This window comes from Syzygium oleosum, unplaced genomic scaffold (genome assembly GCF_021117445.2).
Source record: "Syzygium oleosum isolate NSW1041296 unplaced genomic scaffold, Sole_v2.1 Sole_v2.17, whole genome shotgun sequence".
Classification (NCBI taxonomy): domain Eukaryota; kingdom Viridiplantae; phylum Streptophyta; class Magnoliopsida; order Myrtales; family Myrtaceae; genus Syzygium; species Syzygium oleosum.
Window position 1 is genome coordinate 6,907,821 of NW_026607501.1, and position 12,212 is coordinate 6,920,032.

Genomic DNA, 12,212 nt, shown 5'->3' on the forward strand with positions numbered 1-12,212 from the left:
CGAGACCTCGCCTCACAGCAAAAACCAAGCCCGCCCCCGCGGCCCCCCCCCTCGGGCACCCGCATAAGGGTAAGGTCTCCACATGGGGCCGCACTGCCCATGATCGGGTCTAGTGAGGAATGAGGATGGATGAGGACCAGAGTCCAAGGAAACGTATACGGTTCAGATTAGGATTTCATTGCCTCATGGAATAGTAGGACTTCGGCTATTCCACTGGGCAATTCAACAGCTAGCACCAACAGATACTTGTCGTTAAATCACCAGTTTAGTCGCCTAATTCAAAGATCGAAGCAAAATGTTCCTTTTCACAAACAAGATCGCATCTACTAGAGCTCTTTTTCTCCAGAATGATGTTTATCTTTTCTAAGACGTGTAAGATCACCTGCGCTACAAATGAATTGAAGTCCCTATTGATTGGTCATTTACATATCATCCAAGGAAACAACTGAGCCTGCCCGCCCGCATAATGGCAGGATCTTTGCACGGGGCCGCAATGCCTATGATCCGGTCTAGTGAGGAATGAGGCTGGACGAGGACCACAGAGTCCAACAGAAAAGGGCATAGTTGGTCTTTCGCTGTTCCTTCGGTGCAGTTCAACAGCACCAACGCATAATTGTCATTAAATCACCAATTGCGTCGCTGAATATAAAGATTAAAGCAAAATGTTCCTTTCACAAACATGACAGCATCAGCTAGAGCTCTTTTTCTCCAGATTTGTACTGCTACAACAGCAAACAAAGCACAGGCAAGTTAAGACTTTGCAACTTTTATTTCTAGTCTCCATAGGATAGCCTATCGTGCCCATCCTCCGTCAACCGCCAGATTGTGGCCGTTGATGAATTCTGCCTCTTCGGAAGCAAGAAACACCACGGCATCAGCTACGTGCTTCGCTTTCAGCACTCCTTTCAAGCATGAACTAGACTCGAACATCCTCTCACCTTCCTCCTCACTCACCCCGAGCCCTCCGCAGAGTAATGGTGTTGCGACCGCTCCGGGTGAGACACAGTTCACTCGGATACCATATGCTCCAAGTTGCTTGCTCGCTGACCTCACCAAACCCAGAACGGCATGCTTAGACATCACATAGTCTACGCGAATCTCGTTTCCAGTGCTGGCCAGGAGGCTCGCTGTGCAAATTATGCTTCCCTTTATGCCCCCCGCCACCATGGCTCGCGCCCCGTGCTTGACACAGGCGGCCATTCCCCGAACATTGACGGCAAACAGGCTATCGAAAGCAGGTATGTCGAGCTCGAGAATATCTTGCTTGATCTTATTCATTATGCCTGCATTGCTGAACAAGATGTCTAGGCGACCGTTTGATTGAAGAGTCGATTCCACCAAGGACTTCACCTGTTGCTCATCCGTGACATCGCAATGGACGTAGGTGCACCGTTGGGATCCGATTGATGCCACGAGGTCTCGGCCCTTTCCATCTTGGATGTCGGCAATCACGACGTATGCACCATGGTTTGCCAACCGACGCGCCGTCTCCTCGCCGATGCCACTCGCGCCACCGGTTACGATGGCTACTTTGCCGTCAAGTGTTTTTGAGGTGTGGCTTGTCATTTCTGTTGGCAGAGAATGGAAAACTAAATACAGCAATGGCCTGTGAAGCTGTGGTGAGGAAGATGCAGAGCCACTTCATATATAGAACTTGAGAAAGGACAAGTATGTTATAACCAAGTTCCCCAAAATACTCCTGAGCTATAATGTTAACATTGAAAGTTTGGTGTTTGACTTTCTGTCGAATGCCCTTGTGTACACTAGAGGTTTGGATCCAATAAACAGGTCCACCAGCTCCCGCGTGCAATTTGATATCGGTTCATTTCGTCATTTGTGGCTTCTTTCCAAGAATCTACATTTAACAAATGATTCTGGATAGTTTCTTATAAATGAAGGAAAATAATTAGCTAACAACACCGTCATTTTGCAAAATGCACGGTCCAAAGTCGGCCACACTTTTTAAATTGAGGAAACAAGGAGGCTGGTTCTATCGGTTTAAATGAAAATGGGCTAGTTATTGATAGGCTATAACAATCAAATTGGGACTCGTTATTAGATCATGGCTTGTTACACGGAGATGTCAATTTTATCCACCCTACTAAAAATCCACATTTCACCACTCCTAATATCCGCATTACAACTAATGGGGTTTTGCGTGGGGATGGGGTGAATTTTCCTCCAAACTAGATATGGATATCGTCAGCTCCTCTTCGCCTCCGCCCGCGATCATACCCTTAAAATTTGAAAATTCCTAGGCTTAAGCTAATTTCTTATATGATTTGTATAGTTTTAGTTATATAAAGTTTTTTTTTTAATTTTCTCCATAGATACCAATACTTTTAATGGATATTTATTCCTTTTTTCTCATATATTAATCATGAACATTTTCGAAATTAAACTTTTGAGATCGATTCTTTTATTCTTTCTTCTTCTTTTCTTAAATAAATATTTTTGTTCTTTTTTGCACCCATCCTGCCCTATTTCCGTTCTCTATATTCACACGTTAGATCTTCAGATGAATTTAATTAATACAAATTGCGTTAAAGTATTAGTTCAAAGCCACGGGGATCTTTCGGCAGGTGTGCAAAAATTTCAGTCTTGTTCATTATTTCCTGCACATTTGATAATAGATCTTCAGATCTGTGTAATTACTTTCTTTTTATGGTAGTCGTGCTTAGAAGATTAAACTACAAACTTCTGCAGGGACTCAGCCAGGTAACCCCATGCGTGCACATGCATTTGTTGTCCTCGAATCACCTACTTCGCAACTTTCTAGGTGGGTTGGTCGACGAAGTATACACATGTTTAGAAATCAAATGGAATGTTGGACCCAAAAATGAAATCGGATCGACTAGGAAATTACCAAAAAAGTCTTAAACTTATTGCATTTGTGCCCATTCGGTTATAGACCTTTCAATATGGCCAATTTTATCCTAAACCTTTTAACGATTTGCTAATTTAGTCATTCCAGCCAATTTTGATCGAAAATCTCCGACACGTTTGACCCATTGGGCTGACAGGTCGAAAATGGTCCGACCCTATAGCCCTCCCCTCCTTCACCATCTGCTGAAACCAGGGCTTTCTTGTTTTGGCCTGTCATCGATGAAAGATCCCTGCCACAGCTAAAACTTTCACTTGTATTCAAACAAGTAGAATTCGAATCGTCTCGACGCATGTTAATTGTCATATCTGGAGCAGAATTTGGCTTGTGTCGATCTACCTGATGTTTCAACAAACATTCTATGCCATATCAAAATCCTCCAAATAATATTGCTCTCTCGTGCATAGAAATGGTGCAGTAGTTGGTTAACATGAACTTCTTGATTTAGTTTGCGATCAATGAAGAGCAATTTATGTCCAATTTTTGCAGTGTCACAACCCTTTGCCGCAAGAAGCTAGCCAGAAGCGCCAATAACATTCACTCGTGAGAACATTCACCAAGTTACGGTTTTTTTTCTGTGTTACAGCAGAAAATGTAGCATACATGGAAACTCGAAACCTATTTTGCTGCAAGAGTCAGCTAAAGCGTGTGTTAAGCCCTCCATTCTACGACCAGGTTGTGGTCATTCACAAATTCGGAATCTTCAGAAGCTAGAAACACCACAGCATCAGCCACCTGCTTCGCTTTCAAAACCCCATTTAACCTCGAACTCGGCTCAAACAGCCTCTCGATTTCCTCTTCACTCCAGCCGAGCATGTTGCAGACCATTGGCATCGCGACCCCTCCCGGTGACAGGCAGTTCACGTGTATACCGTTTGCTCCAAGTTGCTTGTGTTAAAATAGGTCTCAAATTTGAGCCCAAAAAGAGGAAACTTTCCTAATTTGAATAAGTTTCTTAGTTGAAGTTGCTTTTCTAGTATGAATAGGTTTGCTATTTTGAATCCAATTCTTGCCTATATATAAGAAGTGGATGTTATTTGTGAAGAATATCAAAGAGGCTTCTTCGTGAATTACGCCCTGAGAGCTTTTAGTGTTGAAGGCTTGAAGCCAATTAAATCTTGTAAGTAAAATTTGTGAATTCCTTCGTAAGATTAAAAAATTATTTTGTGAGGAATTATGGGGCTAAACACTATATGAGGTTATTGGGTATAATTTGACGCTAAGAAATACTGAGAGTATTTAAGTGACTCGAGTATGGTTATAATCTATGTTGTATCACTTGATCTATAGTAGAATTCTTTGCTAATTTCCTCATGAATATAGGTCATCTCAACCAATCCACGTAAATCGGGTGTCCGATTTATTTCATTATTCTATCTATTTTATTCTATTGCTTGCTTCCGCAACAATTGGTATTAGAGCCAGACTTGGCTGAGTTGAAACGAATCAATGTTGACAAAAGAAGGAAAAGTGAAGATTGACAAATTTGACATGAAGGATTTTGGTTTGTGGAAGATGTAGATTGAGGATTATTTGTATCAGAGAAATATGCACTTACCACTATCTAGGGAACATTAACTGGAGTGAGGCACGTTCAAGAGTTGAAAAAGAACCTAATTTCCTTGAGTGCCTTGAATTCGGCTGGGTGTCGATATATATTAGAAGGTGGAGTTCCAAAGGTTGTTCAAGATGCCTTGATATATATTAGAAGGTGGAGTTCCAAAGGTTGTTCACTCCTCACTCACCCCGAGCACTCCACAGAGTAATGGTGTTGTGACCGCTCCAGGGGAGACGGAGTTCACTCGTATACCATATGCTCCAAGTTGCTTGCTCGCTGACCTCACCAGACCCAGGACAGCATGCTTGGACATCGCATAGTCTATGCATTTCTCATTTCCAGTGCTGGCCAAGCCGCTCGCTGGGCAAATTATGCTTCACTTTATGCGCCCCGCCACCATGGCGCGCGCCCCGTGCTTGACACAGGCGGCCATTCCCGAACATTGATGGCAAACAGGCTCTCGAAGGCAGGTAAGTCAAACCCGAGAATGTCTTGTTTGATCTTATTCATTATGCCTACATTGCTGAACAAGATGTCTAGGCGACCGTTTGACTGAAGAGTCAATTCCACCAAGGACTTCACCTGTTCCTCATTCATGACATCGCAATGGACATAGGTGCACCAGAGGGATCCGATCGATGCCGCGAAGTCTCGGCCCTTTCCGTCTTGGATGTCGGCAATCACGATGTATGCGTTGTGTTTTGCCAACTAACGTGCTGTCTCCTTGCCGATGCCACTTGTACCACCGGTTACGATAGCTACTTTGCCGTCAAGTTTTTTTGAGGTGTGGCTTGTCATTTCTGTTGGCAGAGAATGAAAAACTGATTACAGAGATGGCCTGTCAAGCTGTGCGGAGGAAAGATGCAGAGCCACTTCAGTTCATATGTAGAACTTGAGAAAGGACAAGTACGTCATAACAAAGTCCCCCAAAATACTTCTGAGCTAATGTTACCTCAGAGGTTGACATTGAAACTTTGGTGTTGACTTTCTGTCGATTGCCCATGTATACACGATGTTTGGATCCAATAAACAAATCCACCTGCTCCCGCGCGCTATTTGATAATGGTTCATTTCGTCATATTTGTGGCTTCTTTCCAGGAATCTACATTTAACAAATGATTCTGGATAGTTTCTTATAATAAATGAAAATGGGCCAGTTATTGGTCAGGTGAACAGTCAACATCGATGTTGACTATTCACCTCACCAAACTTGAGGTTTCACGTTGAGTTGCCTTCTATCAGCTTCAGTAACTTCTCAATAAATACAAATAAAGATATACGTGCACTGAAAATCTTAAAACTTATTACAAAAGTGTAATGGAGTTTCATAACTTACAAAAAGTGTAATCATGTTCGAAAACTTATTAAATTAGTGCAATCGAGTCCTTCCATTAACTTCGTCCAACTTGACTAATGAAAAATGTTCATTTTGTCTCTCCTACATGGCAATGACGTGGCTAAATCATAAAACATAAGACTAAAATGACGTCGTTTTGGTCCAAATCTGATTTTTAATGTAAATTCATTTAAATTAAATTTAAAAATTAAGTTCAATTAAAAAAAATAGAAAAAGAAAAGGAGAAACCAGGCGGTGAGGGCTACAAACCCTTGCTGCCGCACCATCGCCAGGAAGGGCCGATGAGGGTGGGGGATGGCCGCACCATCCACTTTAGGTTCGACCTCAATTCTACCATAATTTTTTTTATATCATTAAAAAATCCTCAATTTTAGGTCTAATCTCAATTCTAACTTAAACTTTTTTTTGTCTCGTAAAAAATCACAAACTTTTACTTGAGTCTCAAATCTGCTCTTATTAACCCTCCATCCAAAATTTCTCTATGAAAAACTCCCGACCGCATGCTGTTCGAGCGTCCAAAATCGAAGATCCCAAGGGAGATCAAAGGAAGACTCTCTTAAGAAAAGCAATTGGAGAAAGCCAACCCTGATTGCTTCGATTTTTACTCAAATTCCAAATCCAATAAGACATTGTTTGGGCTGACATGAAAATTCATCCCCAAAAGAAGTCTTCTTGGATATGAAATTTGGGAAAAACTAGAGCAATGGCGTGGAAATGCCACATTACTAAAGGCGATTTTGGATGGAGGGTTAACGAAGGCATATATGGGACTCAAGTAAAAGTTGATATTTTTTATAAGACAAAAAAAAGTTCAGGATAGAATTTGGACTAGATCTAAAATTGGTAGTTTCTTAGAAGACAAAAAAAAGTTTAGGGTAAAATTGAGATTTGACCAAAAGTTTGGGTTTTTTTTTTAGACGAAAAAAGTTTATGATAGAATTTGAACTAAAGCTAAAATTGGGGTATTTTTAGGGTATTAGGCCTATTTTCTGATGGAGAATTTTTAGCCTAACAAAGTTGAAGTGGCCAAATCTTCGATGCCATAGCCATTAATCATCAATTTGAGTTTTCATAGGTATGTCATTGACATATTTCTATCAAATAGGAAAATTCTTATTCTCCATCTTAATAGAGGCAATAATATTTTCATATTTGTCATAAATTGTACATGCATCTCCTTTGAAGTATAGAGAGTATCCATTTTGTATCATTTGGCCCACACTGAGTAGATTTTGTGTAAGATTGGGGATTAGATATACATTATGAATATATTTTGGGCTGTTTCAACCGTGATAGTACATTTTCCATTCACATTGACTAATGCATGTTGAATATATATATCTGTGAATATAGATTCATCTCCTGTCGTATGATTGCTACACCCACTATTAGTGTACTACGTATCATTTTTCTTATCATTTGCTGCTTGCCCTGCGTCAAATGTATTGTCTTCACTTTGTTTTTTCTTCAACATAGTTGGCTTGATAATTCTTTTTTGAGCAGCAATCTTTTTCTACGTGGTCATATCTTTTACAAAAGCGGCATTATGGTTTATTTCTAATCTAGCAATCTTTCTCCAAATGATTAGTTTTCTTGCAAATACTACAAGGTGGATATTGTTCCTTTTGAGTAGTTTCTCCTCCTCTTTTATTTTTCCATGAGCTCCTTCCACAATTTTTAGATTAATTAGATCGAATATTTATTTTAGACTGAAAGGCACTTTCAACTGAATCTTCATCTTATGCCATCAGTCTTTTTTTATATGCTTCTAGAAAGCCAATTAATTCACTTATTGACGGGGCCTTTAAATCCTTAGTTCATTTTGTAGGGGTGACAATAGGATTATATTTTCTTATAAGTAGCACCAATATTTTTTCTACAACTGTTTGGTTAGTGATTCATCTCTATAGGCTCTCATTTGATCAACTAGTTCTTTTAGTCTTCTACACTATTCTTGAACGGTCTCATAATTTTTCATTTTAGAATTCTCAAATTCTCTTCTCAAAGTTTGAAGTTGAATAGTGCATTTCTTTTCTGTGCCTTGAATTTCTTCTTGTGGTATCTCCTATGCCTTCTTCATAGTCTTCGCGCCAATTATTCTTGAAAATTCCGTTTGCTAAATAACACATAACGCCCTTGCATCCTTTTGTAGTTGTTCCTTCGGAACGCTTGCACCATCTTCCGGAGCCGCATAACATTTTTCCACGATGTCCCGTAAGTATTGGGCCATCAAGAAAGTAGTTATTTTTAAGCTCCAACAATCATATTCCCATCGAAAATAGAAATGGGAAATGTGGATGTGGTAGTGTTGGCCATAAATTTTGTGTCAGAAACTTTGGATGGGTGATTTTAGTAGAGGGCAGTTAGGACAAATACCCAATACTAATCGAACGTGTCTAGCTCTGATATCACTGTTAGTTTCTGGTCTATATGCGTGTCTGTAGATGTGTGAGGGAAAGGATTGGGCAAATAAACAGCAATTATGTACATATGAGATCGGACTATCACGGTAGTCATGGCCACGGGCCGATTTCGGCCCGGTCAAACCCAGGCCCGGCCCATTGACCGGGCCTGCGGTTTGAAATCGGAACCGGCCCGTGCCCTACGGGCCCGGTTCCAAAAAAAAAAAAAACAAAAAGAAGAAGAAAGTTGCAGCACAGCCTGCGGGTGCAGGCCATGCTGCTGCTGCTGCGGCCCGTTGCCAGGGCAGCCCCCTGGCAACAGGCAAAATTTTTTTTAAAAAAAAAAAAAAACCCCCCGCAGCAGGGCCTGCACGTCTGCAGGCCCTACTGCGGGCAAATTTAAAAAAAAAAAAAAAAAAACCCCGCAGCAGGGCCTGCACGTCTGCAGGCCCTGCTGCGGGCAGCGGGCTTGCGCCTTGCGGCCCGTTGCCAGGGCAGCCTTTAGGCTGCCCTGGCAACGGCCAAGGCCAACGCCCAAACGGGCAAAAATTTAAAAAAAAAAAAAAGATAACCGTTGCAAAATTGCAACGGTTATCTTTTCTTTTTTTTTAATCCTAAATTTTCTTCTCATTTTTTTCTTATAAATTCTCTCAATACTCACAATTCTCTCAAATTCTCTTCTCTCAAGTCTCAAATTTTCTCAATACTCGAAATTCTCTCAATTTTCTCAATCCACGCAATTCTTTCTTAATTCTCCCAATTAATCCGCTCAATTCTCTCAATCCACTCAAAAAATGGCAAGTGGAAGTCGAGTGCCAACTGGTAAAGGTAAGAATATCATGACGGAATCCCATCATTCTTTTGATCCTCGTGAATATGCAGATTTTCAAGATGATGAAATCAACATTTTTCCCGATGTGGAACGCGTCCCGACGAAAGAAAGTTTTCATCCTCCTGCCGAAATATCTACAACAAAGGAAGCGGAACGGGAATTTACATCTGACATTTGGAATCACTTCATGAAAATGGAAAGGTTTGATATTGGTCAAAAAAGGTATGATATAATTTATAAATATTGTGGAAAAATATATAAATATACAGGTGGACAAGGATATGGAACATTTAAACGACATCTTAGGAGCAAACATCCAACTGAAACGGGAATCGATATCGGGCAACAACAAATTTCTGGGTACGTCAATCCTAACACTTCCCCTTTATTTCGTTTTAATGAAAAAACTTATAAGGAAGAATTAGGCAAATTTATTTCCGTCGAGCATTTAGCATTTAATTTTGGAGAAAGATTTAGTTTTAATGAATTTGTACAAAAAGCATGTGCTCCACAAGCAAAACGTGTTCCTAAAAATTCAACTAAACGAGTAATTAAAGATCTTTACAAAAATGGAAAAAAAGATTTACAAAACTTTTTTATGCAATTTAATGGATACGTGCATATAAGTAGTGATATTTGGAGTGATCATTGGCAAAATCATTCTTACATGGGCATAACATGTCATTGGATAGATGACGAGTGGAGTATTCAAAAAAGAGTTATTGCATTTAGAGTTTTCGATGATAAGCATACGGCAAATAATATTTATAGAATAATTAGACAAGTTTTAGAAGAATATTATTTGCTTAACAAAATTTTTTCAATTGGTTTTGATAATGCCGCAACAAATACCGCTTCAATTGCCGATTTAGAAAATATTTGTAAACCCGCTTTTGGCGGAAAATTTTTTCACGTTAGATATGCTTGTCATGTTTTAAATTTATGTGTACAAGATGGTTTGAAAACTCTTGATATTTTTCTTCAACCAATAAAAACGACGATTCAATTTTTATGGAAACATCCCCAAAAAATGAAAGAATTGGGTAGATTTTGTAGAGAAAATGGCAAAAAGCCAAAAAGATTTCCAAGAGATGTTCCAACTCGTTGAAATTCTACTTTCCACTTGCTTAGTGAATCTTTAGCATATAAAGATTTATTATGTGCATTCATTTCTAATAATATACCTCAGATTAATTTATACCCATAAGAGTGGGATATTTGCCAAACAATTTTAGATGTTTTAAAGGTTTTTAATGATGCAACTTATACTTTGTCCGGTGTTTATTATCCTACTACACATTTTATTTTTAGTAAAGTGTACTAATATTGTCGGAATTTTTGATGAATATGAAAATGATGTTGAATTACAACATACTATAGTTGCAATGAAAATGAAGTGGCTACATTATTATAGCGAAATTCCCATTATTTATTTAGTTGCTTGTGTTTTTAATCCGCGTTGCAAATTGGATGGCTTAAATAATTTTTTGCGTACATATTATCAATGTTTACATTATGATGCGATAAATGTTACAACTATAGTACGTGAGGTTAAAAACGTAGTAATAGAATTATATAATGAATTTTATACTAAATATAATTTAGGTGATATTGAATTTTCTCAATCTACGGAGATACAAAATGACAGTACATGTAAAATTAGTAGAGGGTACCAACTTTTATTACATAGACAAAAAAAACAAAATGGAGTAATAGGAAATATTTCTGAATTAGAGATTTATCTAACCGTTTCATTTGAGTTTACTGAATCCGAAGGTGGTACAGATTTTTTAATTTTGGATTGGTGGAAGAGGCACGCAAGCCAATACCCAATCCTTTCTCTTATTGCAAAACAGATTTTTTCAACCCCTTGTTCCACAGTTGCGGTCGAACAAGCATTCAGTGCCGGAGGTAATATTTTGGACGAACATCGTTCAAGATTAGCTCCAGAATCAGTGGAGATTCAAGCTTGTGTTGCTGATTGGACGAAGCCTCAATACCGGCAATAAGAGATAGATCGGAATAATGAATCCGAATTCTTTAACGACGGAGATACTACCGCTACCGGTACTGGAACGGGTAGTGACAATTGAGGGTAAAAGAACTATTGGAGTTGGCAAATATTTCGGGAACCCTTGTTTCTCATACCGGGTACGCCCACGTGAGCTTAGGGAAACCGAAGTATAATCCAACCACATGTGACATCTGGTCCCCTGCGCACGGAATGCTTAGGTTTTGAGATCATTTTAGGGCATATATATTGTGTTCCTTTTTTTTTATAGATCGTTGTAACGAATTGTAATGTGCTTAATGATAATTTATTAAGTTCAAGCTCTCTCTTTCTCTCTTGTCTTTTTGTCCCCAAATTTGATTACAATTTACATTTTAATTACAATTTATATTGAATAATGTTCCGTCACCGGAACAGTAATTTTTTAATTTTTTTATTATTTTCTTTTCTGTTTTTTTTCCTTTTCTTTTTTTTTTCTTTCTTCCTCTGCCGGCCATAGCCGGGGCCAGCGGAGGTCGCCGGCCTCAGGCGAGGTCGAGCCTCGCCAGATCTGGCGAGGGTTCGACCTCGCCGGCATCGGGAGAGGCCGGCCTCGCCAGTTGCAGGCGAGGTCGAGCCTCGCCGGCGTCGGGAGAGGCCGGCCTCGCCAGTTGCAGGCGAGGTCAAGCCTCGCCGGCGTCGGGAGAGGGTTCGACCTCGCCGGCCTCAAAGGAGGCCGGCCTCGCTGCTTCTTCGGCGAGGTCGAGCCTCGCCGGATCTGGCGAGGCTCGACCTCGCCGGCCTCACCCGCTGCCGGCGAGGTCGAGCCTCGCCGGCGTCGGGCGAGGCCGGCCTCGCCGATTGCGAGCAAGGTCGAGCCCTCGCCCGATCTGGCGAGGCCGGCCTCGCCCGACGCCGGCGAGGCCGGCCTCGCCCGACGCCCGGCGAGGGCGACCTCCGCCGGCCCCGGCTATGGCCGGCGGAGGAAGAAAAGAAAAAAAAAAAGAAAAGGAAAAGAAAAAAACAGAAAAGAAAAATTATGAACCGGCCCAGAACCGGTTCCAAACCGACCGGTTTCGAACTTGAACCGAAATCGGAACCGACCGATTTCGATTCATACTTGACCACGAACCGATCGGTTCCTAACTGTGATCATGACTATATCATGGCAAGGGAGCACAAGGGAACA

General features: G+C 40.6%; 1 protein-coding gene and 1 pseudogene across 1 annotated transcript; both read right to left on the bottom strand.

The window, feature by feature from the left end:
* Nucleotides 1-409: 409 nt before the first annotated feature.
* Nucleotides 410-1,589, bottom strand: LOC115678743 ((+)-cis,trans-nepetalactol synthase NEPS2-like). The gene has a single exon (XM_030602163.2). The coding sequence runs from the start codon at nt 1,564-1,566 to the stop codon at nt 793-795; it is 774 nt and encodes a 257-aa protein (XP_030458023.1). The 5' UTR covers nt 1,567-1,589; the 3' UTR covers nt 410-792.
* A 3,025-nt stretch (nt 1,590-4,614) lies between these two features.
* Nucleotides 4,615-5,799, bottom strand: LOC115678745 ((+)-cis,trans-nepetalactol synthase NEPS1-like; annotated as a pseudogene).
* Nucleotides 5,800-12,212: the final 6,413 nt, after the last annotated feature.